Source organism: Tursiops truncatus, chromosome 20 (genome assembly GCF_011762595.2).
Source record: "Tursiops truncatus isolate mTurTru1 chromosome 20, mTurTru1.mat.Y, whole genome shotgun sequence".
NCBI lineage: Eukaryota > Metazoa > Chordata > Mammalia > Artiodactyla > Delphinidae > Tursiops > Tursiops truncatus.
This window is the reverse complement of record NC_047053.1, coordinates 32,353,167-32,380,979: the sequence shown is the minus strand read 5'-3', so window position 1 is coordinate 32,380,979 and position 27,813 is coordinate 32,353,167. Positions and strand designations below refer to the sequence as shown.

At 43.4% G+C, this 27,813-nt stretch overlaps 1 protein-coding gene across 3 annotated transcripts; it reads right to left on the bottom strand.

The window, feature by feature from the left end:
• Positions 1-216: 216 nt before the first annotated feature.
• Positions 217-26,138, bottom strand: DUSP14 (dual specificity phosphatase 14). 3 transcript variants are annotated; one of them, XM_004310334.4, is made up of 3 exons: positions 25,981-26,138; positions 2,605-2,687; positions 217-1,523 (listed from the first exon to the last, which is right to left on the bottom strand). In XM_004310334.4, exon 3 carries the CDS (start codon positions 1,429-1,431, stop codon positions 835-837), a length of 597 nt encoding a protein of 198 aa, XP_004310382.1. In that variant the 5' UTR covers positions 1,432-1,523; positions 2,605-2,687; positions 25,981-26,138; the 3' UTR covers positions 217-834. The 3 variants fall into 3 exon arrangements, with proteins under 3 accessions (XP_004310382.1, XP_019801069.1, XP_073653260.1); XM_019945510.2 differs by lacking the exon at positions 25,981-26,138 and adding an exon at positions 25,416-25,434; XM_073797159.1 differs by lacking the exon at positions 2,605-2,687 and having other exon boundaries at positions 25,981-26,127.
• Positions 26,139-27,813: the final 1,675 nt, after the last annotated feature.

Here is a 27,813-nt window from a genome sequence, read left to right as displayed (position 1 = left end):
GTTCCAACACTGTGAATGAGGTTAATACCTGCCCATCTGCAAGGATGGGCAGTGCTGACATGATTCAAGTGGGATGTCTGATTTAAGGAGTATTCATAATTATCACAGGAGCCGTATTTTAATAGCTGTTGGAGAGCATCTTTCTTCCCTCATCCACACACATACACACACACACACACACACCCTGAAATTCTTATCAGTAAAAATTCCAATATGTTAAGCAGATATATTTATTAAAAATAATGCTAATATAGTCCTGGGGCACACTGATTCCAACAGAGTGTTTGCAGATTCCATTATAATTAACAGCTAAATAATAAAGGCTTGTTTTTTAACTTACAGAGTCACTAAATAATAGGAGGAAAGGAAAGAGGGCTGATCCAGTAGAGACTGACACTGGTATCAATGTTCCCTAAGCATTTGTTTGGTCGGCAGCCTTGGGCAAAGCTTGTATCTAAAGGGTTAATCGGGGCCCAAAGTGATTTTTTGCACTGAGCTCCTCCCATGATGCCAAAAGGCATGGGATTGAGAATAGAGCAGAACCAGTTTATTAAACTGTTCAAATTGTTAAAAAGGATTAAAAGCCAGTTAAAGATTTTCATAAACACTATTCCAAAATGTTAGTTTTAAAAATGTCAGTAGCCATGTAAGCATTCCCCTTACGTTCCTCCCCTCCCTCCTTTCTCTCTTAAGATAGACATGAACACCCAGTGTAAAAAACACTTCAGGGAGAACCAAAAGTCAACCGTTTGGAAAGAAAGGTGAAGAGGGGAGCAGATGCGTGCAGCAGATGCTGGTACTGCTCAAGGGGCTGCTGATGCAGGCTTTGGTGACTTATATCCCCCAGTAAGGCATCAGGTGTCGGGACTCCTTCTCGTAAACGTCTGGAACTATGCCATAAGGTGTCTGTACCATTTTAACTGTCGACTTCCCAAAGAGCTGGCGCTCGTAGTCTATCAGCTGCCTCCAGAAGCCCACGTTGGGCCTGATGACGGGCCTCCGGGCTTTCACCCAGGTGTACGCCTCCAGCAGGCACACGTTGTGGTATTTCATCAGGTATGCGATGCAGAGCGTGGCCGAGCGGCTGACCCCTGCAGCACAGTGCACCAAGGTGGCCCCGTGTTTCCTGCTCACGCTGTGGATCTTGTCAGCCACGGTGTCAAAGTAGAGTCCAATGGGGGCATGAGGCATGTCAGCCAGAGGCACTTTAACATATTCAAACTGGGGCCAGTTGAAATTGGGGATCTCGATGGTAGCATTAACAATGCAGGTGATGCCACGAGCCTGGAGGAGGTGCCGGTTGGAGGCTATACTGCCTCTGCCCAGGAAGAGCGAGGAAGTGATTTGAGCAATGCCTCCTATGTCTCCCTCAGAAATCATCCGAGGGGCCATGAGAGTCCGTGGTAGCGTGCTGTGACCTCTGGAGCTCATGAAGACGCCAGCAGTCACACTTGCATCATTGGAAGTAAGACCAGAGTGTTTTGTTTTCCTCCACCAAGGAACTGGAAATTACAGTCACTTTCCTGCAAAATACAGGTATATATCAGTACTTTAAATGCTACTGATTCATCACAGCCTTCTGCAGTGTTTGTGGAATGGGAAGGTAAAAGGATTAGAAATGCTTATTTTCTATAATAGTGTGTGCTTTCCAGGACGTAGACAAATCATTTTCATCGATTAACAGTTAGGAAAAGTAGTCTAAGATGCCAATATGCAAAACCAATGTAAAAGTCAGCACTCTGGTGATTTTTTTTTTTTTTAAAGGCACTAAATAGAAAGTCATCCTATTTTAGGAAAAGTTAAAGACAGAAAGAAGCCCAACTACTCCCTGAACAACAACCTTGCAGGGTCTTGCTCTTATTGAAGGGAGTGGTGTTCCCTGGTAATCAGGAAGAAATCAGAACTTGTGATCCTTTCTGTGGCCATGTTCTTTCATATACTTCTCTTGCCTACCTCCACATCCATGATGGCCATATTCTCCTAAACCTAAATCTAGACATAGAGATCGTACATAGATTATACTTACAAAGTATAAAAACGATATCGCTTTAGGTAATACATCCAATGCGTGGCCTTTGCAGACTAAAGAGATACTGAATTGGGTCAGTTACAGAAAAGCCAGGACATATGGTCACCTTAGCCCTTTATAATTTAAAAAACAGCTAACTATCATATTTGTGACATTTGAATACCTGTGCTATGTCATTTCCGTGGAAACAATCCTAGGCAATTTGAAGGCCATGGTCTCAAAAATTCATTCGTCTAAGTTAATGAGCATTTTAGCTGACCTGACCCCGGGTGTGGCTAAATTACTTCACCTTCCTCAGCCAATTCTAAGCTCCAAGATGTATCCCACTGGCTTAAGATGTATTGGAATTAAAATTTAACATTTGAACATCGATATTCTTTCATTAGTACAGTAGTTATTATAAAAGACATTCAATATTATATAATCTCTATGTAGTCTTTCATACCACTTTATAGTCTGTGCCCTCTGAGAAGTGTGCTTATCCCCACCCAGGGTACCGTAGGGATGCCCACGGTGATTTCAGTTAGACAGGAACATCCCCGGTTCCGCAGACTGGTGATGCTGGGACTACTCACTTGAGGAGTCTGATTACTCTGGCGTCCTGCGTCTGCAAAGTCCTAAGTGAGTGAGTGCTGATGAGAGTGGATACAACTCAGATCTGCAGAAAGACAAAGAGGCAAGAATATGGTCAATCAGGAAGTTCAAAAGAATTCCTCCTGGGTTTTGTTTGTTTGTTTACGGTACGCGGGCCTCTCACTGCTGCGGCGCACAAGCTCCTGACGCGCAGGCTCAGCGGCCATGGCTCACGGGCCCAGCCAATCCACGGCACGCGGGATCCTCCCGGACCGGGGCACAAACCCGCATCCCGTGCCTCGGCAGGCGGACTCTCAACCACTGCGCCACCAGGGAAGCCCTCCTCCTGGGTTTTTACTACGAAATTGGGTTTGACTGGAATAAATCTAGGAAGTGGAAAGCATGTTAAATATATCTCCATGTGCCTGTAAAGAATGTGCCAGTAAGAAATATCAACCCAAGTCTCAGATTTCTGTTAATGACACACAACCCACGGTGTGAAAAATATTAAGTGCTGTTTTGGCCACAACCGAGATGAATTTGAGAGGAGATTCAGAGACTACAACATGCTGAAATGTAAGGCTCTGCTCACGGGGCCAGCAAGAGATGCAGAGCAAGCTGGACTCTCTTCCCTGTGCCCACAGTCCACCTGGCAGTGTGGGACTGTCTGCAGCGTGCTAGATGCTACAGTGGGCGCAGCAGCCAGCCAGCTTTGCGAAGAGCCGTGCTGCAGAGGTGGCTGCAGCTCTGAACGTCAACTACAGGAGGTGCTGGTGGTGGACAGCAATTTGAAATTGCTTTCATTTTGTATTCTCTTCCAGGTTGGCCCTCTTATTTACTCATTTATGTAACGATATGAACACCAATCAGTATCATTAAAAATGTGTTCCTTCCCCAGTGGCATGCAAATCAATGAAGTTAGAACACACCCTCACAAAACATAACTCAAAATGGCTTAAAGACTTAAATATAAGACATGACACCATAAAACTCCTAGAAGAGAACACAGGCAAAAACATTCTCTGACATAAATTGTACCGCTGTTCTCTTAGGTCAGGCTCCCAAGGCAACAGAAATCAAACAAAACCATAAACAAAACAAAACGACAACCTACAGACTGGGAGGAAATATTTGCCAATGATGCCACTGACAAGGGCCTAATTTCCAGTATATACAAATGGCTTATACGACTCAACAGCAAAAACACAACACAACTGAAAAATGGGCAGAAGACCTAAATAGACTGCTCCAAAGAAATACGGACGGCCCATAAGCACATGAAAAGATGCACAACATCGCTAATCATTACAGAAATACAAATCAAAACTACAATGAGGTACCACCTCACACCAGTCAGAATGGCCATCATCAAAAAGTCTACAAACAATAAATGCTGGAGAGGGTGTGGAGAAAAGGGAACCCTCTTCCACTGCTGGTGGGAATGTAAACTGGTGCAGCCACTGTGGAGAACAGTGTGGAGGTTCCTCAAAAAACTGGAAATAGAGTTGCCATATGACCCTGCAATCCCACTCCTGGGCATATACCCAGACAAAACTATAATTTGAAAAGATACATGTACCCCTATGTTCATAGCAGCACTATTTACAATAGCCAAGACACGGAAACACTCTAAATGTCTATCGACAGATGAATGCATAAAGATGCGATACATATATACAGTGGAATACTACTCAGCCATAAAAAAAGAATGAAGTAATGCTATTTGCAGCAACGTGGATGGACCTAGAGATTCTCATTCTAAGCGAAGTCAGAAAGAGAAAGACAAATACCATATGATATCACTTATATGTGGAATCTAAAATACAACACAAATGAGCATATCTACAAAACAGACTTACAGACATAGAGAAAAGACTTGTGGTTGCCAAAGAGGGGTGGAGGGGAAGGATTGGGAGTTGGGGATTAGCAGATGCAAAGTACTATGTACAGGATGGATAAACAATGAGTTCCTACTGTGTAGCACAGGGAGCTATATTCAATATCCTGTGATAAACCATAATGGAAAAGAATATATATAATTGAAAAAAGAAGTGTTCCTCCCCCGTATGTCCCTCTGCCTTTCCCACGTAACCACTGCACTTAAATTTTCATTTTTTTACAGCTCTGTTGAGACACAGCTGACATACAATTTGATGTACAACTTGATGAGGTTTAACACATGTATACACTCAAGACACCATGACCTCAAAATGATGAACATATCCGTCACCCCCAGAATTTCCTCATGCTCCTTTATAATTCATCCCTCCCTCACCCTCTAGCCCCATTCCCAAGCAACCACTGATCTGCTGTCACTACAGTTTACATTTTCTAGACTTTTATACAATGGAATCATACAATGTAGGGTTTTTCTGTTTGGTCTGGCTTTTCACTCAGCATAATTATTTTCACATTCATCCACGAAGCTGTGTCTATCAACAGGTCATTCCTTTTTATTGCTGACTAGTATTCCATTGTGCAGATACAACATGGTTTATCTCTTCACCTACTGATGGAAATGGGTTGTTTCTAGTTTTAGACTAGTACAAGTAAAGTTGATGTAAACACTCATGTGTGAGTGTGCATATATGCCTTCCTTTCTCTTAAATACCTATAGGAGTGGGAGGGCTGAGCCCTATGACGTGCATATTTAACGTTTTTAAATAGTTTTTAAAAAATAGTTACAGCTTGCAACCTAAGAGGCAGGCTTCTAATTAAACACACATATAAGGGTCTACTGTAATCCTCTCCAGAGACCTCACAGGGCAGGCACTGTCTTTGTGCTGTCCCTCTGCTGTGTTCCAGAGCACCAGTGTTTCTCAGAGAGTAGCTTCTATGTGTGTCTGGTGCCCTGGCTTTTGTGGCTGCCACCCAGGGGACACCTCTTGATCACCCAGCTCTGGGGGCAAACACAGTTCTTGGCTGGCTACCAACCCTGGGGCACAACACAGCCAGCCAACTGAGACACACCCTCAGTCTTTCTGTGAAAGAGGCCTATTTGCTTTTCCTGGAGCTTCAGCCTAAGGGGCCAGCTTCTGCTTTGGCACACTCTGGGGACAGAAGCCAGTGGATGCCATCTGTGTGTTCACCCTCTGCCTCACTCCAAGTCTCTGGTATCTTCCAGAAAGGAACTTGTATACTCATCTGGTATCCTGATTTTTGTCACTGCTGCCCAAGGGACACCTCGAGATCACCTGGCTCTGGCAGACAGTGGGACTTACTGCTAGTCATCCCACAAGACTGTATATTTACATACTTTAAAAGCTGGTGACTGAGACCCTTCCCTATAGAATACTGACAGGTCTGGACCCACCTGCAACTACTGGAAGCCACTAAAAATAAAATAGTCTGGACAATCACAAAGGTTTGAGAGACAACCAAGATTAAGGCAGGGCTGAATGGTAAGATCCATCTCCTACACAAGGTCACTCCTCCAAGACTGGGAGAGGTGGCTCTTTTATCTAATGCACAGAAACCAACAGGGAGAGTCTAAAATTAAGATGAAAAAGTAGAGGAATATGCTCCAAATGAAAGAACAAGATAAAACCTCAGAAAAAGTCGTTAATGAAATGGAGATAAGCGACTGACCTGTTAAAAAGAGTTCAAAATCATGGTCATAAAGATGCTCACTTAACTCGAGAAAAGAATGGATGAACACAGAACTTCAACAAAGAGACAGAAAATATAAGGAAGTATGAAAAAAGTCACAGAGCTGAAAAATACACTAGAGGGGTTCAACAGCAGAGTAGATGACAGCATAAAAAGGATCAGTGAACCTGAACACAGGGCAGTAAAACTCAAACCACTGGAGCAGTAAAAAGAAAAGAATGAAAAAAGTGAAGATTGCTTAAGAGACTTATGGGATAACATCAAGCAAACCAACATTTACATTATAGGGGTCTGAAAGAGAAGAAAGAGAGAGAGAAAAGGGATAAAAACGTCCCTGACCTAAGGAAGGAAACAGACATCCAGATCCAGGAAGCCCAGAGAGTTCCAAATAAACCAAACCCCAAAGATACCCACACCAAGACACATTATAATTAAACTGTTCAAAGTAAAAACACAAGAGAATTTTAAAAGCCAGAAGAATACAACTAGTTATGTACAAGAGAACCCCCATAAGACTATCAGCAAGTTTTTCAGCAGAAACTTTGCAGGTCAGAAGGGAGTGGCATGATATATTCAAGGTGTTGAAAGAAAAAACTTCCAGACAAAAATACCAGCAAAGTTGTCATTCAGAATTTAGAGTTTTCCAGACAAGCAAAAGTTAAACTGGCCTTACAAGAATGAACGCAACTTTTTAAAGCTGAAAATAAAGGCCACTAATTAGTAACAGGAAAACATATGGAAGCATAAGTCTCACTGATAGAGGTAACTATAGTACACTTTAGAAAAATATAACGTAAAGGTGGTATGGATTAATTACTCATACAGCTAGTATGGAGATTAAAAGATATAGTAGTAAAAATATAATAATTAAGGGATATACAAGATAAAATGGTGTAAAATGTGACATAAAAAACAAAAATGTGGGGGATGGAGGAGTAAAAATGTTGTGCTTTAGAATGAGTTTAAACGTAGACTGTTATAAGTTGTTATGTGTAAGCCTCATGGTAATCACAAAGCAAAAACCTATAGCAGATTCACAAAAGATCTAAGAAGAGAAGAATCTAAGCATACCACAAAGAAAATCATCAAACCACAAAGTAGCAGAGCAAGAGAAGAAAGGGACAGAGGAATTACAAAACATCCAGAAAACAACCAAATGGCAGTCAATAATTACTTTAAATGTAAATGGACTAAATTCTGCAATCAAAAGACAGAAAGGGCCTGAATGGATTAAAAAAAAAAGAGACATGCTGCCTACCTCAGATGTAAGGATACACACACTCACTTCAGATGTAAGGACACACACAGACTGAAAATGAAAGGATGGAAAAAGATATTCCATGCAAATGAAAACCAAAAGAAAGCTGGGGTAGCTATAATTAGACAAAATAGACTTTAAAATAAAGAGACAAGGGCATTACATGATGATAAGTGGGGTCAATCCAACAAGAGGATATAACAGTTGTAAATATTTATGCATCCGACATAGAAGCATCTAAATATATAAAGCAATATTGGGACTTCCCTGGAGGTCCAGTGGTTAAGACTCTGTGCTCCCAGTGCAGGGGGCATGGGTTTGATCCCTGGTCAGGGAACTAGGTTCCCACATGCTAAGATCCTGCATGCTGCACCACACAGCCAAAATTTTAAAAAAGTAAATTAATTAAAGCAATACTAACAGACCTCAAGGGAGAAACAGACAACAGTACAATAATATGGGACTTTAATACCCCATTTTCATCAATGCATAGACCATCCAGACAGAGTATCAGTAAGGACACATCAGCTTTAAACTACACATTAGACCGGGTAGACTTAACGTATATATACAGAACACTTCATCCAAAAGCAAGAGAATACACATTCTTCTCAAGTGCACATGGAACAATCTCTAGGACATATATTAGGCCACAAAACAAGCCTTAATAAACTTAAGAAGATTGAAATCACATCAAGCATCTTTTCGAACCACAACAGTCTGAAGCTAGAAATCAATACAAGAAGAAAACTGGAAAATTCACAAATAAGTGGAGATTAAACAACATGTTACTGAACAACCAATGGGTCAGAAAAGAAATCAAAAGAGAAATCAAAAAAATACCTGAGACAAATGAAATTGGAAATACAGCATACCAAAACTTATGGGATACAAGAAAAGCACTTCTAAGAGGGCAGTTCATAATGATAAATGCCTACACATCAAGAAACAAGGAAGATCTCAAATAAAGAACCTAACTTTAGGGACTTCCCTGGTAGCACAGTGGTTAAGAATCTGCCTGCCAATGCAGGGGATACGGGTTCGACCCCTTGTCTGAGAAGATCCCACATGCCGTGGAGCAACTAAGCCTGTGTGCCACCACTACTGAGCCTGCACTCTACAGCCCTCGAGCCACAACTACTGAGCCCACACTCCACAACTACTGAAGCCCGTGCGCCTAGAGCCCGTGCTCTGCAACGAGAAACCACCACAATGAGAAACCCACACACAACGAAGAGTAGCCCCCGCTCACCGCAACTAGAGAAAGCCCACACACAGCAATGAAGACCCAACGCAGCCAAAAATAAATTCTTTTTTTTAAAAAAAGAACATAACTTTACACTTCAAGGAACTAGAAAAAGAACAAACAAAAACCCAAGTCAGTAAAAGGAAGGAAATAACAAAGATCAGAAGGAAAATAGAGACTAAAAAGACAACACTATAGAAAAGATCAATGAAACTAAGCGAAACTCTTTGAAAAGATAAAATTGGCAAACCTTTAGCTAGACTCAAAAAAAAAAAAGACAAGAGGACTCAAAATCAGAAGTGAAGGAAGAAATTTTTACAACTGATACTACAGAAATACGAAGGATCATAAGAGACTACTGTTAACAATTATACACCAAGGCTGAATCATGACGAAAATCTGAAGACCAATAACTAGGAAGAACATTGACTCCATAATCAAAAACCCCTCAACAAACAAAAGTACAGGACACAGTCAGCTTTTCTGGTGAATTCAACCAAACATTTAAATAATACATACTAGGGACTTCCCTGGTGGTCCAGTGGTTAAGACTCTGTGCTCCCAAGGCAGGGGGCCTGGGTTCAATCCCTGGTCTAGAACTAGATCCCGTATTCCTCAGCTAAGAGCCTACACAACGAAGATCCCATGTGCTGCAACTAAGACCCAGCACAGCCAAATAAATTTTTTAAAAAAAGAAAATACATACCAATCCTTAAACTCTTCCAAAACACAGAAGAGGAGCAAACACTTCCAAACTCATCCTACAAGGCCAGCATTACATTACTACCAAAACCAGACAAGGGCACCACAAGAAAAAAAAATTACAGGCCAATATCTCTGATAAACATAATGGAAAAATCCTCAACAAAGTAGCAGCAAACTAAATTCAACAATATACTAAAAGGATCATACACCATGATCTGGTGGAATTTATCCCATGGATGCAAGGATGGTACAACATCTGCAAATTAATCAGTGTGGTACACCACACTAAGAAAAGGATAAAAATCACACGATCATCTCAATAGGTACAGAAAAAGCATCTGACAAAATACAACATCCCTTTATGATAAAAACTCTTAACAAAGCAGGTATAGAGAGAACATACCTCAACATAATAAAGGCCATATATGACAAGTCCACAGCTAACAACATATTCAGTGATGAAAAGCTGAAAGCTTTTCCTCTAAGATCAGGAAAGAGACTGGGATGCCCCTTCCTGCCAGTTTTATTCAACATGGTATTAGAAGTCCTAGCCAGAGCAACTAGGCAAGAAAAAGAAATAAAAAGCATTCAGATCAGAAAGGAAGAAGTAAAACTGTCACTATTTGCAGATGACATATTATATATAGAAAACCCTAAAGACTGGACACACACAAAAAAAGTTAGAACTAATCAATGAGTTCAGTAAAGTAGTATACAAAATCAATATACAGAAATCGTTGCATTTCTATAGACTAATAGTGAACTATCAGAAAGAGAAATTAAGAAAACAATTCCATTTAAAACTGCATCGGGGGCTTCCCTGGTGGCACAGTGGTTGAGAGTCCACCTGCCGATGCAGGGGACACGGGTTCGTGCCCCGGTCTCCGAAGATCCCACATGCCGCGGAGCAGCTAGGCCCATGAGCCATGGCCGTTGAGCCTGCACGCCCGGAGCCTGTGCTCCGCAACGGGAGTGGCCACAACAGTGAGAGGTCCGAGTACCACAAAAAAAAAACAAAAAACAAAAAAAAAACTGCATCAGGAAAAATAAAATATTTAAGGAATAAATTTGACCAAGGAAGTGAAAGACCTGTATACTGAAAACTGTAAGACATTTATAAAAGAAACTGAAGAACACACAAATAAATAGAAAGATATATTTGGTGCTCATGAACTGGATTAGTATTGTTACAGTGTCCATAATACCCAAAGCAATCTACAGATTCTGTGCAATCCCTATAAAATTTCTATCAAAATTATCAAATGCCTATCAAATGGCATTTTCACAGAAATAAACAATCATAAAATTTGTATGGAAACAAAAAGTCCCTGAATAGCCAAAGCAATCTTGAGAAAAAAGAACAAAGCTGGGGGGCATCACACACCCTGATTTCAAACTATATTACAAAGCTATAGTAATCAAAACAGTATGACATCAGCATAAAAAAAGACACATAGATCAATGAAACGGAATAGAGCCCAGAAATAAACCCATGTATATATGGTCAATTAATTTACAACAAAGGAATCAAGAATATACAATGGGGAAAGGACAGCTTCTTCAATAAATGGTGTTGGGAAAACTGAACACCACAAAAGAATGAAACTGGACCACTATCTTATACCATACAAAAAAAACCTCAAAGTGTATTAAAGAGTTGAATGTTAAGACCTGAAACCATAAAACTCCTAGAATAAAACATAGGAGGTGATAAGCTCCTTCACACTGGTCTTGGTGGTGATTTTTTGGATTCGGCAACAAAAGCAAAAATAAAAATGTAGGACTAAATCAAACTAAAAAGCCTTTGCTTTTGTTTAGGAAACTAAACAAATGAAAAGACAACCTATGGAATGGGAGAAAATATTTGCAAATGATATGAACAATAGGGGTTAACATCCAAAATACATAAACTGTGTATAATTCAATAGCAAAAAAGAAACCCCAAACAATCTGATTTAAAAATGGGCAGAGGATCTGAATAGACATTTTCCCAAAGAGGAAATGCAGATGGTCAACAGGTACATGAAAAGGTATTCAACATCACTAATCATCAGGGAAATGCAAATCAAAACCACAATGAGATATCACTTCACTCACACCTGTTATAATGGCTATTATTGAAAAGACAAGAAATAAAAAGTGTTAGCAAGGATGTGGAGAAAAAGGAACCCTTGTGCACTGTTTATGGGAATGTAAATTGGTGCAGCCACTACAGAAAACAGTATGGAGAGTCCTTGAAAAGTTAAAAATAGAATTACCATATGATCTAGCAATTCCATTTCTGGGTATTTATCCAACAAAAACACTAACTCGAGAAGATATATGCATCCCCATGTTCACTGCCAAGACACGGAAACAACCTAAGTGTCCATGGATGGATGAACGGATAAAGAAAATTTGGTATATATACACACCATGGAATATTAATCAGCCATAAAAAAGAAGGAAATCTTGCCACTTAAAACAACACAGATCTTGAGGGCACTATGCTAAGTGAAGTAAGTCAGAGAAAGACAAATACTGTATAGCATCAGTTATACATGGAATCTTTAAAAAAAAAAAAGCTCATAGATATAAAGAACAGATTGTTGGCTGTCAGAGGTGGGGACTAAATGGGTGAACAAGGTTAAAAGATACAAACTTCCAGTTATAAAATAAGTCATGGGAATGTGATGTACAGCATGGTGACTATAGTTAATACTGTACTACATATTTGAAAGTTGCTAAGAGAGCAACTTAATCTTAAAAGTTCTCATCACAGGAAAAAAATTCTGTTAACTATGTATGGTGACAGACGTTAACTAGACTTACCATGATGATCATTTTGCAATATACACAAATATTGAATCATTATGTTGTGCACCTGAAACTGACACAATGTTCTATATCAATTATACCTCAATTTTAAAAAATTAAAATAATTCCAGCTTTATACTGCAGTGGTTCTCACACTTGGCCTGCATCAGAATCACCTGGAGGGCTTGTTAAAACAGATTGCTAAGCCCCGCCCCCAGAGTTTCTGGTTTAGTAGTTCTGGAGATGGGCTCTAGAGCTGCCACTTATTTCCCACGTGATGCTGATGCTGCTGGTCAGAGGACACACTTTGAGAACCGCTGCAGAGGTGGATGCTGTGGTGTGCCACCCAGATTCCCCTTCAAGACTGAGGCACTCAGAATGCAGGTGCCGACGGATCACAAGTCTCTCCCCAGAAACCGCCCGTGCCTGAAGGGAGCTGCCTTGCCCAAGCTTACCACCCCCCTCGTTTGGGGAGCACACCTGCTGACCAATGATACAGAGGTACACAGACGTGAAACTGCATCATGAAGACGAACAAGGAAGTAGTCGCATAAGGAAATGCATGCGGATGTGAGGGTCAGATATGCATGGAAACAGGCAGAACTTTAAAAGAACAGCCTGTCCTGCAGCAGAGCACATTCTCATGCCACTTCCAAGTCTTTCCCTGGCAGAATCCTAAGAGTTTAAAAAGCAAAGTCACCGTGGTAATAAACACACAAAGTTAGGCTTTTGAACTGCTGGTGATAACTCCATCCTCAATGTGGAAGATGCTAATCAAATTTCCAACCAGGTTATCTAGTTACTGTCTAATTAAGAGGGACTCAGTCTCGTGGTCTCCCAAATAATTATACTTTTGGGAAAACCACTTGCCCTCCTGAGGCATGTGTCCCAGGCTCACTGGCCTTTTCAGCAGAAAGGTCTTCATCAAGGGCCATGGGTAAGTGATGGGTGGGCTGAAAGCCTAGCTTACTCAGTTAACTCCCATTCGTCAGGCAGTGATAGGGTACTTGGTGCTGCAGGGAAAAGAACGCAGATTGTGAGTCCTCAGGGCAGAATCCAAGTGAGACAGACATGATGCTCCCTCCCTGCTGCTGCTAGTCAGTCTCGTGCCAAAAACCTGTTTAAAATGCCAAAGCTGAGTCCAAGGTTTAGAAAAACAACTTCTGCCAGAGAGCACTCAGAGGGCACAGATGCTCCTCTGACCAACACTCCCGACCCCTTTTACAGATCGAAAAATACAAGGTTCAGAAAGGGGGAGATGATTTCAACTTGGAGAAGACAAGTCACAGGGCCAAGAGAAGATCCAAGGTGTCTGGATCCCTTGCTCAAGCCCACACACAGCTTCTCTGTGCCTGTGCGGGGGTGGCTGTGGCCTCACTACCTGCCCTACAGGACTCCCGCCCCACCAGCACCTTCAGTGCACGAGGGGCCTTAGATCTGCCTAAGCAGGACATGTTCAAATGCTACACACAGAGAAGAATGACCCCAAATGGGCTGCCCCAGTTTCTCCTATTGCCCAGAAGAGGGAAATACTGCCACAGACAGGTACACCTTTCAGGACCCAGAACGCTCTCCTGATAGCAGGGGGACCTCAGCAAGGAGCAGCCCCAGAGCAGGCACAACAGGAAGCCCTAGTTTGCTTCATTTCTAAGATTAGCAGATTCTGATCATAATGAAAAAAAGAAAACATGCATATTACATCACAGGTGTGTCAAAATCAACTTAATAAATGTGTACAGGAAAACGGAGAAGGATATCTATTAGGAGAGTAAAAGACTGACCATGTTTGAGGGATCAATGATTGCAAGATGCCTTCTGAGTGACAGCACCACTCCCATTGCAGCACACTGGTCTCTGGGACAAGGATGACCAGAGAGAACACCAAGGAGTGTCCATGTCGCTGTCCATGGTGTTCAACTCAGCCCTCCCAAGCTGCTCTGGCAGCTGCATTTACTTCTTGGAGGGAAAAATGCTTTCCTGGCCAGGGGAATGGGGGTGGGGTGAGGTGAAAGACAAAAAAGAGGAGGTGTCCTAAACCAACCCCAGAGAGGTGTTTTTGTTGTTGTTGTTTAACAAGTTATAAGAAATGTCAGGGACGATGCTGGTCTCTTTGAATAACGAACATCAAAGTGCTAAATGCTAATAAGTAAAATGCAGAATTAGTGTCTACCCAGTGGGCCTGTAATCTCAATAATGCATTAAGCTATTAACAACAGCCTGCTCCCTGCACTGGAGAGCTCCTGGAATGTGGCACCAGCGTCTATACCGGCAGCAGATGCAGAATTGCTACCTGGTGTCACAGCCTATTCAGAGCATCCGTCCCACTGCCACAGAAGCTACTTTTTTTTTTTTTTTTAATGACAAAAATCACTAGAATCAGGAGTTAAAGAACTGAAATTCTATCTACTGCTTTTTCTCCTCATGTTGAATAAGCAGAAAAATGGCCACAGTGGTGCTAGAGATGACCATGTAAAATGATCTAAGATATTTTTAGCTTTAGGGATTTCAGAGGTTTCCAGTATATACTGGAGGCCTACATTGTTCTTATTTTTTTTTAATACATGAAAAGCCTACGTAATCACATTTTCTTTTTCCATTGAAGTAAATGTTTATCTAGTTCTTTCAAAAAAAAAAACTCTTAAAAAAAAAAAACTCTTAAAGTCACCCTTTTTAAAAGAGAGGTGGGCTTCCCTGGTGGTGCAGTGGTTAAGAATCTGCCTGCCAATGCAGGGGACACGGGTTCAGCCCTGGTCCACAACTATGAGCCTGCACGCCACAACTACTGAGCCCGCGTGCCACAACTACTGAAGCCCACACACCTAGAGCCCATGCTCCACAACAAGACACCACAATGAGACGCCCGCGCACCACAACGGAGAGTAGCCCCCACTCGCCACAACTAGAGAAAGCCCACGCACAGCAACAAAGACCCAACGCAGCCAAAAATAAATTCATTTTAAAAATAATAATAAAAAATAATTAAAAAATAAAAGAGGCATTTTAGCCTACATTGTTGTAAATAAATACTACTTTTCTCATTACATTTCGTTATTAAATCAGAAATGTGTTCCACTGGGGAAAGAAGTTAAAATACTCTTAAAAATAAAAATCACAGTGTGGCAAAATTCAAGGGAAAAAACTTTCTGACAAAACATTAAGAATAGGGACGTCCCAGGCTTCCCTGGTGGTGCAGTGGTTGAGAGTCCGCCTGCCAATGCAGGAGATACGGGTTCGTGCCCCGGTCCAGGAAGATCCCACATGCCGCGGAGCGGCTGGGCCCGTGAGCCATGGCCGCTGAGCCTGCGCGTCCGGAGCCTGTGCTCCGCAACAGGAGAGTCCACAACAGTGAGAGGCCCACGTACCGCAAAAAAAAAAAAAAAAAGAATAGGGACGTCCCTTGTGGTGCAGTGGTTAAGAATCTGCCTGCCAATGCAGGGGACACGAGTTCGAGCCCTGGTCCAAGAAGATCCCACATGCCGCGGAGCAACTAAGCCCATGCACCACAACTACTGAGCCTGCGCTCTAGAGCCCGCAAGCCACAACTACTGAGCCCACGTGCCACAACAACTGAAGTCCACATGCCTAGAACCCTTGCTCCACAACAAGAGAAGCCACCGCAATGAGAAGCCTGCACACCACAATGAAGAGTAGCCCCCTCTCCCCGCAACTAGAGAAAGCCTGCACGCAGCAACGAAGACCCAATGCAGCCAAAAATAAGTAAATTTATATTTAAAAAAGAATGAAATTCAAATACTGAGTTATATTCATGTTAAAATAAAATGAAATAAAAGATATTCACAAATTGTTCTCAGTTAATCTGGAAAGCTTTAATAATTTGCTGAAACACCTCAACATCTTACATTTGGAGAAGGGGTTGTTTTTGCTTTTCCCACCATATAATTTAACTGATAAGATGGCTGGGAAGAGGATAAATACACATAATACACATAGAACTAAAGAATCTGAGAATCACCATTTTAGTTTGGCCACCGATATTCCCCCAGTGTGTAGCTGTAGAGCAACTGCCTGTGTAGTCGTGACCTGGCTGACACCTTGATATCCTCATGTGGACCACTAGCCCATGAACTGAGCCTAACAAAGGCTGATCATTTTAAGACACTAGCCAGCTGCTGGATGGAGAATATACCACAGTCCAAAGGAGGACACAGGCAGTCCACTTGATGAGAGCAAGGAAAAAAAGCATGCTAATAGTGACAGAGATGCACGTTCTTTAGAAGTTTAGTTCCATACGATAAATTCATCGATTCTCATGTTGGAAACAGAATAAGTAGAGAAAAGAGACTATAAATATCTATAAAAGGTGAACATATGCATTTATTTGGGTATCAGGGGGCAATCTGTTTACATTTGGAATTGAGTTTTTTAGTCTGGTCCTCATCCACCTTGGTGTTTAAGTTACTTGTCACTCATTCACACAACAGTACTTACTGAGTTCATGCCACGTGTTCAACACTATTCTAAGTGCTGTTGGGGACTGTGGCAGAATGTATTGGCGAAAAATGGCCATAACAATACCCTGCACCCCCCATGACCTTCTTACAACGTGACCAACTCAACCAAAAGAGAACAGTAGAAATGACGCTTCAGAGGCTAGATCATAAACATGGCAAACACCTCTCCCTAGTCTCTTGAGACTTGCTCTTGGAACCCAGCTGCCATGCTGTGAGGCAGCCCAAAGAAGCTGGGCAGAGTCACCATGTGGAGAGGTCATATGTGGGTGTTACAGCCAGCAGCCCAGCGGAGATCCCAGCTGACAGCCAGGATCAACTACTAAATATGTGAGTCAAGACACTTCAGTGATTCTAGCTCCCAGCCATTAAGTCACCCCCAGACACTGTGGAGCAAAGACAAGTTGTCCCCACTACAGGAGGTTCAAATTCTTGACCTACAGGAATCTGTGAGCAAACACAGATTCCTGTAGGTCAAGAACAAAAATGATTTTTATACCACTGAGTTTTGAAATGGTGTGCTATGCAGCAACAGTCACTAGAACAGGGATATAAAGTAACAGAAGACATCACCCTGTGCTAGGATTTTATCATCTTCAAGAGACGACACAAGATACACATATAAAACAGATGAGGACTTCCCTGGTGGTACAGTGGTTAAGAACCCGCCTGCCAATGCAGGGGACACGGGTTCAAGCCCTGGTCCTGGAAGATCCCACATGCCGTGGAGCAACTAAGCCCACGCGCCATAACTGCTGAGCCTGTGCTCTAGAGCCCACGAGCCACAACTACTGAGCCTGCATGCCACAACTACTGAAGCCCGCATGCCTAGAGCCTGCGCTCTTCAACAAAGAGAAGCCACCGCAATGAGAAGCCCGTGAACCACAACAAAGAGTAGACCCCGCTCGCCGCAACTAGAGAAAGCCCGCGCACAGCAACGAAGACCCAATGCAGGCAAAAATAAATAAATATTTTTAAAAATGAATAAAACAGATGAATAACAATTAGAGATAGACTAACAATAAGCGAATCAAATGAGTGGTGCAAACAGCAGGTGCTGCAGTAATGCAGAGAAGGCACAGGGTTAAGACAAAGTAAAACAGTCAGTGGTGCTGAAAACCTGGGTTGTTTGTTTCTTGGGGAAGTGTCTCATAGATTACAGTATCATGCTTTTTCTCCAATCCATTTAAAACATGCTGCCATTCTTGCCTTGCAAGAGCCTCCTTATTTTTGAGATTCCAAATGAAGAACACCAGCCTTTTTCTATAGCCCCTCACTACTCACAAAGTGTGGTCCAAGGCCCAGCAGCATCAACCTGGAGCTTGAATGAAATGCATAATCTCAGGCCCCATCCCAGACCTCCAGAATCAGACGCCACCGCTTAACAAGATCCCAGGTGATCTGTTTACACATTAAAGGGTGAGAGACACAGCTCACATTAATCTGCCTCGGTCTGTCCCACTGGACTTGCTGAAGCCAACTCGAGCGCCTGTTTTGTTTAAGCCACACGAGCACGCTCAGCCTCTCACAGATCAGCGTCATTCTGCTGTCATGGTTCCCAGATGAGGAATCAGAGGTAAATGGAGGTTAAGAGGCTTTTCCAGACTCTACACAGAAAATGAGTAACCCCACTGGGACCAGAACCCCTTCTCCATGAGTTGTCCATTTGTTGATTAGTCATACAATCTGACCACAACAGATCAACTGATCTAAGGACTACCAAAATGTACACTTCACTGGGGAAGAAAATAAAAACTGAAGAGACAGAAATTAAGGAACATAAATTTAGTCTGTACTTTATCTATAATCTGGATATTCATCTAAAAAATCCTAAACTGCTAAGTGGTATGAGATGGTCTTTGGGTGTGAAAAGTCTGATCATCCTGAACCCAGAAAATGCTTGCAAAATTCCACAATCACATTTAAGCTTGTTTGGTGACAACTGGAAGCCAATTTGTGCCACAGCCTATACAAATCATACTTTTAAATCTTCAAAGAGTAAGTGGTAAAAATTAAACATGAATCACAGACTCCTGGCTAAGTGGTGAACTTTGATTTGTATAGGTCAGAACATCTAGACCCAGAGTACTTAAAAAAAATCACGTCAGCAATTAAACCCATGGCACGTATAAGTTTGCCTCAAAATTGCGAAAGTCACTACTGCCCTCTGAAAAGCAGAATCATGAAATCTCAGGACCTTTCATAAAGAAGATCTCAGTCCTTAGAAGTTCATTATTACTTTAAGGGAGACAAAAACGAATTTATAAATTAGAATAAAGTTCACAGGACTAAGACCTCAATGGTGAACAGTTGAGCACTCCTTGAGCATCTAACCATTTGATGTCTCACTAGATATATCAACATTTTTAAAATTCAAGCAGTGAGCCTCAGCCTTCTCCCTGCAGGGCTTCTATATCATACCTCTGGCCGCTTCCACATTTTTGGTGCTTTTACACCAAATTAACCTCATTTGTAAACTACTGATGAATTAACTTCCCATTTTTCTTTATAAACCAAAGGCATCTATAATCATCTATGAGAGTTTCTGAGCAGAATAAGATAACCAGGTAAGTCTCTTGCATTAGCTGGATGCTGCATACCCCTATCCTTGCTGAGGGACAGCAGGCCTCCCGAATTCTGAGGGCAACTGGGTGTATCTGAGCCTCCCTGGAGCAAAGGAAGGAATCAAGTTTTTAGCTAAATAGGAGTCAAAGAACATAGCATCCTGAAGTTATTCCCTTGGCTTTAACTGTCTCCTAAAGAAATAGTCTTATACAAAGAGATAATACACATAGTTCTTTGTAGATTATACTACTAATTACTAGTCATATGCTAAACGAGAATGCAATGGTCTCTGAACCTCATTCTACTCTTGGTCAAATCAGGGGCCGACAAACTATGGCAGGCGGGCCATGTCTGCTTGGCCACCTGTTTCCGTACAGCCCATGAGAGAAGAATGGTTTATACATTTTTAAATGGTTAAAAGAGAATTCAAAAGAAGAACACTGTTTCATGGCACATAAAAATTGTATGAGATTAAAATTTCAGTGTTCATAAATGAAGTTTTACTGGAGCACAGCCGTGCTCATTTGTTACACATTAACTGTGGCATTTTCATGCTACAAAGGCAAGCTTAAAAAGGCAAGTTAAATAGTTGCAACAGAAACTGTGGACTTCCCTGGTGGCGCAGTGGTTAAGAATCCACCTGCCGATGCAGGAGACACGGGTTCGAGCCCTGGTCTGGGAAGATCCCACATGCCGTGAAGCAACTAAGCCCATGAGCCACAACTACTGAGCCTGGGCTCTAGAGCCCGCGTGCCACAACTGCTGAAGCCCCCACGCCTAGAGCCCGTGCTCCTAACGGGAAGCCACCACAATAAGCCCGCACACCACAACGAAGAGTAGCTCCCGCTCACTGCAACCAGAGAAAAGCCCGCGTGCAGCAATGAAGACCCAATGCAGCCAAAAATAAAATAAGTTAAAAAACAAAAAAACTGTATGGCCCACAAGCCTAAAATATTTACTACCTGACCCTTCACAGAAAAACATTTGCCAACCACTAGTTGAAATTATGTTATAAAGCCATCATAGTATATGGCAAAGGAATATTTTTCCAAGCGGTTCTAAGGACCCTGCATGAGAATCCTGCATGAGAATCACTGGGCTGCTGGTCAGAAGGCTCTGTGGCTCTATCTGCCACATCACTGTTTACCAGTTAACAGAAGCAACACCCTCTTGTTCAAGAGTCTTCTCCTGTGGCTCTGCAAACTCAAAGACCTAAGGAGTCAAAAAGGCCTGCCATGCTCCACTGATGCTGAAACTGTTCTGGGACAAGGCACCAAGCAGTTGCATATAAATTTCAGAAGGGCCTTTTTGTCCACTGAGACCTCCAGATGGCAGGGGAAAGCTGACCAAACTGGATAGGAGGTTACTCTCTGTCAGGGTAAAAGCAAGAATGGGAAGTGCTGAGGTGAGCGGGGAGGGCCATGGGCTGCACGTAACAGGACACGGCCGTAACCTTGGCACCAGGGCTCCCCGCTCTTCCCTGCAACAGGTGGAAAACAAAGCTCCTCTGTAAATTACAGCCTTTGGAAAAGGATACCACGAAACAAAATTTCTCCCCCCATCACTCAGATTAAGACGTTCTGACACTACTTTTCATCCTCCTACTATGGGTATGTTTTCTTAAAAACTTCTAATTTATACATATGTAGTTTTTAAAATTATGGTTATTTTAGAGAATCTGAAAAAAAAACCTTTAGTATATGAGTAAAAAAGTATTCATGATTTGTAAAGACTGAAAATAGAGCAATTTAGCCATTTTCCAAGATGCCTTACAGAAGAAATTTAAAGGAATTACAAATCTCACGTTCTTTAGACTACTGTTCTTCTATCAGCCCTCCAACTAAGAAAAAGATCTACTTAAGGGTGGGGTTTTTTTTCAGATGCTAATTTATCTTATTATTCAGAGATAATTTCATGATGACAGTTGAAAAGTGTTTTCTAAACGTACAGAATTGTATTTCTGCCCTTAGGATAGAAAGAGACTGTTAGCAGATAACACCAGGCACAGTAGATGCTCAACAAACACCTGAACTTAATAATTTAGTAACTGTCCTGACCTGACCTTCCCATCCCTCCCTATCCTCTCTCCCTTCCTCTTTCTCTTTCCCTCCCTCCCTCTCTCTCTCTCACACACACCCCAGCTTTAAATCCAGCTAGCAACACCAAACACAGGCAATTAAAGTTACCCTGGCAACTGTCTACTCAGAAAGCAGGAACTCTCTATCAAACCCGGTACTACCTCTACTGTCGAGTATAAAGGAAGACTTGGAGAAAAGGACACTTCAAAGATTGTAAAAGAAGCATTTATTCCTGTAGCAAAGAAGCTGTGGTTCCTTTGGAATTGCCAAGGAATTCCTGTGCTGGTGCCTCTAAGGGATCTGCATGTGTACACAACCATGTGAGTACCGGTCCTTAGAGGGTATTTTCACAAGTACTGGCCTGGGTTCCTGCACACATCACACACTAAAGCCAGCACTGCTGGCCTGCACATTCAGAGCTGGGCGCAAGGCAAGTATTCTCCAGCACAATGCAAATCACCACATCAAGGCATCTGGTGGCCCAAGAGGTAAAATTCTTCCAAAATCTTTAAAACTTCCAGGTACTAGACATTTTAATTTTTAATACTTCATTTTGCATATTTAAATTTCTCTATAACTACACATCTGTTTAAAAAAACAAAATCAGTGGAAGGATTCTATTGGGTACCTGTCAGCCACATAGAGTGGAAAACCATCTCTGGCTTTCAGTGGTATGTAGTCCAAACCATACAAACTTAAGTGTATAAAAATACAGTGGCACATGAAGGGCCAGAGGTCAAGCCACCTAGGTGAAATTTATTCATTCATTCAAGAAATAGCCAGACAGGGCTTCCCTGGTGGCGCAGTGGTTGAGAGTCTGCCTGCCGACGCAGGGGACACGGGTTCGTGCCCCGGTCCGGGAGGATCCCACATGCCGCAGAGCGGCTGGGCCCGTGAGCCATGGCCGCTGAGCCTGCGTGTCCGGAGCCTGTGCTCCACAACCGGAGAGGCCACAGCAGTGACAGGCCCGCGTACCACCAAAAAAAAAAAAAAAAAAGAAGGAATAGCCAGACATGTTGTGGTTAAACAGCAAGTACAGTGGATTATAAGTTCAAGGCTGACACCACTGGAGGAATTGGTACAACCGCTTTGGAAAATAGGCATCAGCTAGTAAAGCTGAGGATATGCACATCTATGACCAGCAGTATTCATAACTGCCCTGGGCCAGAAACAACCCAGATGTCCATCAACAGCGGAAGACAAATAGATAACCTGTGGTATATGCATACAAATATGAACTAATTACAGTTACAGGTAACAACATGGATAAATCTTAAAAACCATAAATGCTGTAAGAATTTGAACCAAAAAATTATATATGTGTGTATATACATATATGTATAAATACCCACACTTACATACATATACAGATATATGATGTTGACCCCCCCCCAAAATGGATTTACAAGAATACCTACATTAATTCCATTTGCATAAAAGTGAAAAACAGGCAAAATGAAACTATACTGTTTAGGGTTAGTATTTAGGTGATAAAGCCTGTAGAAAAGAAAGGAAATGACTTTCACAAAAATGAAGCTATTTACTGGCTGGGTTACCTCTGGGGTAAGGAGAGAGGTGGTCATTGGGAAAGAGTGGAAAGAGGGTACTTCTTAACCTGCAAGATGGTTACAGCTGTTTTCTTTAAAATAATTAAGTTATCCATTTATGTTTTATACCCTTTTCTGTGTGTTATAATTCACAATAAAAAAGTTAAATAAATACAATGTTGGTTTCCAGTAATTCAGAACCCTTACAATTCTGGCCTATCTGGGGAAAGAACACTTCCTCTCTGAATATCATTACTGGCCTGTCAGCTTCATGAGGCAAGGACCTTATTTGCCTTCTACCCCACTAGTCAGCACTGAACCTTTCGCATGGCAAAAGTCTCAATAAATGTCTATCTATAAACACTTTTTTTTTGGCTGGGCTGCACGGCTTGTGGGATCTTAGTTTCCCAACAAGGGATCAAACCGAACCCGAGCCCTCGGCAGCGCAGAGTCCTAACCACTGGACCACCAGAAACCCATACACTCTTGATGTGAATTTTGTTTTAACCCACCTCTCTTCTGAAATTACTGATTTGAACTGTGCCCACATTAACATTTCCCTTTCTGTCTTCACCCCAGTCAGGCTTTCATAAATAACTAAAGCTACCATCTTAAATATTCGCTCTGTAAGTTTATACTTAGGTGCTGTTGCTTTAGCAACTCTCCCTGCTTTCCACTCCCTTTTATGCCTCCTCACAAACAAAGAAAAGACGAATACAGTAGATTTTTGTTTTTAATGGGGGATGTTTTCATTTGCAACCAAGAGTAACACCAAGGTTCTTAATGATTTAACTGTTTTGAAGTTAAGAAGGGGTTATTTCTGCATTGCCTGGAGAAATACTACCATGCTATCAGGGTTAATACAACTTTACGACCAGCTGTATTTAAAACACATGCTACCTGTTCTAGACAGAAACCCAGTCTCTATAAACAGGATTGGTTAATTTTATAATAATCTATTTCAATTTAAAAAGTCACTCAGGAAAAAAATAAGCTAGAGGTTTTCAGACTATGCAAACCAGGAAAAAAAATCACTTTGTGCAAACAGACATTTATGAAAATGCTTAGAAAAGTCTAAAAGAATACACACAGACCAATAAAGATACACGCAGCAGTTACTTTTGGGACAGATGCTCAAAAGAAGGTTTTAATCTTATCTGTGAAGTTTTAATATTTTTCCAAACAGAGAATGATTAATTCTTGGTATTGGGAAAAAGTATTTGTAATCCACCTCGCCTTAAAATAAAATCCCAATTGCTAAAGAACCTACCAAACACAGTTCCTTCCCTAAGGAGCAACATTTTAAAATGCTAAAGTTTTAAAGGATTTCCTGTACTTACACACCTGGCCAATTTTTTTATGGTAAGAATATAGATTTATACCATTATATTAAAGAATATTACACAAATCATACCTGCATTCAACCAATGTGAGAGATTTCAGCTAAGAACACAGCATAGATACGTTGGACACTAACGTTAAAAAGCCTTCGAATGAAGTAAACTGTCTCCCATTTTATGGGGGAAAGCCAAAAATATCAAGCATCTACCTCTCCTCCCCCAAGCGTCAGAAGATGAGTCAGAGCTGGAGGCAGGAGTAGGGCCCATGTGTCAAGCCGCCTGTGCAGGGCTCCTTCCTTCCTCCACCAGGCAACCCTCTGCTCCCACCCACGTCGGGGTCCCTGCCTCAGCCTGTCCCTGATGTGAATTCTCAGGTGCCTCTGGTGAAGATGAGGCAGTTATTCATTCTGGGGGCTCCTCCTTCCCTGCATTTCTAAAGGGAACCTGAGAATGGGGGCCTTTAAGAGTCCACAACAAGTTAACAGTCACCAAATGCAGCTCAAGGAAGTGGAGCTTCCAGATACACAACTTTGCAAAGAATACAGCACCTTTGTTCCCCTCATTTTAAAAACTAGGAAACACGCAGAGAGCAGCTGTGACTTGTTCAGTATCACTTAACTTTGTGACAGAGCTGAGTCCCAAGCGTGGAGCTGCTGGCAGCCCCATCCCGTGACTTGTAACTTATCTGTACAGTCTCAGGGAGTACGTTCCAACATTCCATGACATTTCTGAGTGGCCTCATGGACTAGGAATTCCAGGAACTCTGGTCCATATTCCTTTCAGGTGAGTAAAGAATCAGGACTTGTCGTTTTGCCTCCGTTTTCAAATCCGTAAAATGGGAGGTAATGCTTTCTACTTACCTCTCTCTTAAAACTACATTGAACAGCTAGTTAACACGTGCTAAACGCCCTGAGGTCTTGCTGGATGAAAAGCACAAGGCACTTAAAAAAAAAAAAATCCCTACACAGTAGAACTGCATTTTTAAGTCACTCCTCCTTCCCTTGCCTCTGGGATGCCCAGTTACCATAACACTGGCTGGCACCACTGGAAACATCCACCTAAATAAAATATCGTTATACAATCCACTTAAGGCAACTACATACAGCATGCAACTCCTCTCGCACACAAACAACGACTCAACTTCGCTGTGGAGCAAGGGTACTTAGGAGAAATAAAAAGACATGTTAGCACTGTGCTCACCAATCCACCACCGTAGAGAAATACTCAAGTTGAATACTTGGCATTGCTGAAAGTCAAGTTGCTTCTACCAACGCACCAGAAACCTTTGGAAGACGCAAAAAGCCGCCGACGCTCCCGTGGCTCGGAGCGGGCGAATGGTGGCGACGGGGTGAGGAGGCAGAGAGGCCATGGCTGGACCGCAGAGCAGAGGGGTCAGGGAGGGGGAGGGGAACAGAAAGGATGCTCGCGAAGGAACCAGAGGGCTGGGACCCCGGCCCAGGCGTCGCCGCAGTGGGGAAGCAGCCGGGGTGGCGGGGCGGGGGGCGGGGAATGCGCGCCGAGAGCCGGCGAGGCAGGGTCGGGCGGTGAGGAGGGGGCGCTGCGTTGGGCGCCGGGCCTCTCCTCTCCCCGCCGCCCAAAGGATGCGAGAACCGCCCGAGAGCAGGTGGGGGACGCCGGCACAAAGTTTCCAGAGACCACGTTCGCGCAGGCCCTCGGCCATCCGGTCCGGCCAGGGCCCCGGGGCCCGGTCGGCGCCAAGTCCCGCCCGCCCGCTGCCCCCTGCCCGAGCCCGCGGGCCCCATACCGGCTCGCCCGGGCTCGCAGCTGACGCTCTTCCCTCCTGCGCTGCTCCCGGCTTCTGCCGGTTATCCGCCGCGCGCACGCCCCTCCTTCTCCCCTCCGCCCGCGCCCGGGGCGGGCCGCGCGCACGCTCCCTGCGCCCCACCGCCCTCTCCCCAGGCGGGGCGGGCGCTCCGGGCGGGGGCGGGGCCTCGGCGCTAGAGGCAAGCTGCGCGTAGCGGGGCGAGCCGGGGGGCACGCGCGGAGCTGCGGACGGCGCGCGTGCGCATTGTGCCCTCCGCCGCCGAGCGGGGAGTCCGGGGCGCGACCCCGGCTCGCACCGCCCCAGCTGCAGCGGCAGACCTCTGCTCAGGGGGCTCTTGTTGTGTCCTCATCTGTGTCTCAACATACGCCCCCGCTCCTTCCCCACTTCAGCGTCTACCTACAAACTGGGTTTGGGCGTGAGTGCAGGGATGATGAACTAGGGTACTTTCTGGATGTGAGAGGGTTAAAGGCAAGAAAGCAATACAAATGTAAAGGGTGTGAAGAGTGCAATTAGTGACTAATCTCCGCCTCTCCCCCCACCCCACCACCACCTTCGGTCCTGCAAGGGAGAGCCCAGGAGCTGGGACCAAAGAGTGAAGGGGAAATAAATCTCATGGCAACTGTTGGATGAATTTTGCTTGGGCAGGTATGGGCAGTTTCTAACGACTGTGGGAAGCTGTGTTGTCTGAGACTCAAAAGTAGCTATAGATATGGCCATCTTCTGCCTGCCCCGAGACCATCATAAACCACAGGTGACACCTGAGTTTCAAAACACCAGGTCCACAGCCCATGCCTCCAAGGCAGAACTGTAGGGTCTCCGGAGCCCAGGCTGAACGCATGGATTCGTGAAAGGCTTATTTGCTGTGTCACGCTGAGGGTATTTTTTTTTTTAAGAAGATGTTGGGGGTAGGAGTTTATTAATTATTTTTGCTGTGTTGGGTCTTCGTTTCTGTGCGAGGGCTTTCTTTAGTTGTGGTTAAGCAGGGGCCACTCTTCACCGCGGTGCGCGGGCCTCACACTATCGCGGCCTCTCTTGTTGTGGAGCATAGGCTCCGGACGCTCAGGCTCAGTGGCCATGGCTCACGGGCCCAGCCGCTCCGCGGCATGTGGGATCTTCCCGGACCGGGGCACGAACCCGCGTTCTCTGCATCGGCAGGCGGACTCCCAACCACTGCGCCACCAGGGAAGCCCGAGGGTCTTTTTTTAAATGTAGGTTTGTCCATCTATAACATGAGTAGATGCAAAGCGGACTTTTTTCAGCACAATCTTGCCCTGTAAACAACTTTCTCGAGGCTCTGCAGTGAGTCTAACACCTAAGAGTCCCGACTCCACGCCCAACCCTTTGCTCACCAGCCCCAGCTACGCATCGTTGTAAATCATTGGCATCAGAACAGCTGAACACTCAAACGAGTAATCATAGTTTTAGGGGGAAGGATTGGTGAGGGAAGTAAAAACAGCGCTTTGGGTTTATATCCCACCCCGCCACATCCCCCCGCATCTTCAACCACAAGCTTTGGGGATTTTTCATGCTTTCTGGTCTCCAACCGGATTCCGAGTCATCCCGTGGGTACAGGAATATCTAAAAGTTCTGTCTGCTTCCCAGACAAAAATATAACATCAAAGCCATTTTAGTGATAATCCTAAGGGAGTTGAAAAGGCCTAGAATGGAGAGATTTTGTTTATTTTTCCCTTCATAAAGAGAGAATCAAAGCTTTAAAATTAAGCAAAATTAATCTTTCTGCGAGAGAACAACGCAGAATCTGATTCAGGATAACATATTAGGAGTTCAAATCTTGCCTGGGAAAGGCATCTT

Excerpts from the sequence above, each read along its gene's own strand:
- DUSP14 (XM_004310334.4), bottom strand. The coding sequence starts at position 1,431 with ATGAGCTCCAGAGGTCACAGCACGCTACCACGGACTCTCATGGCCCCT.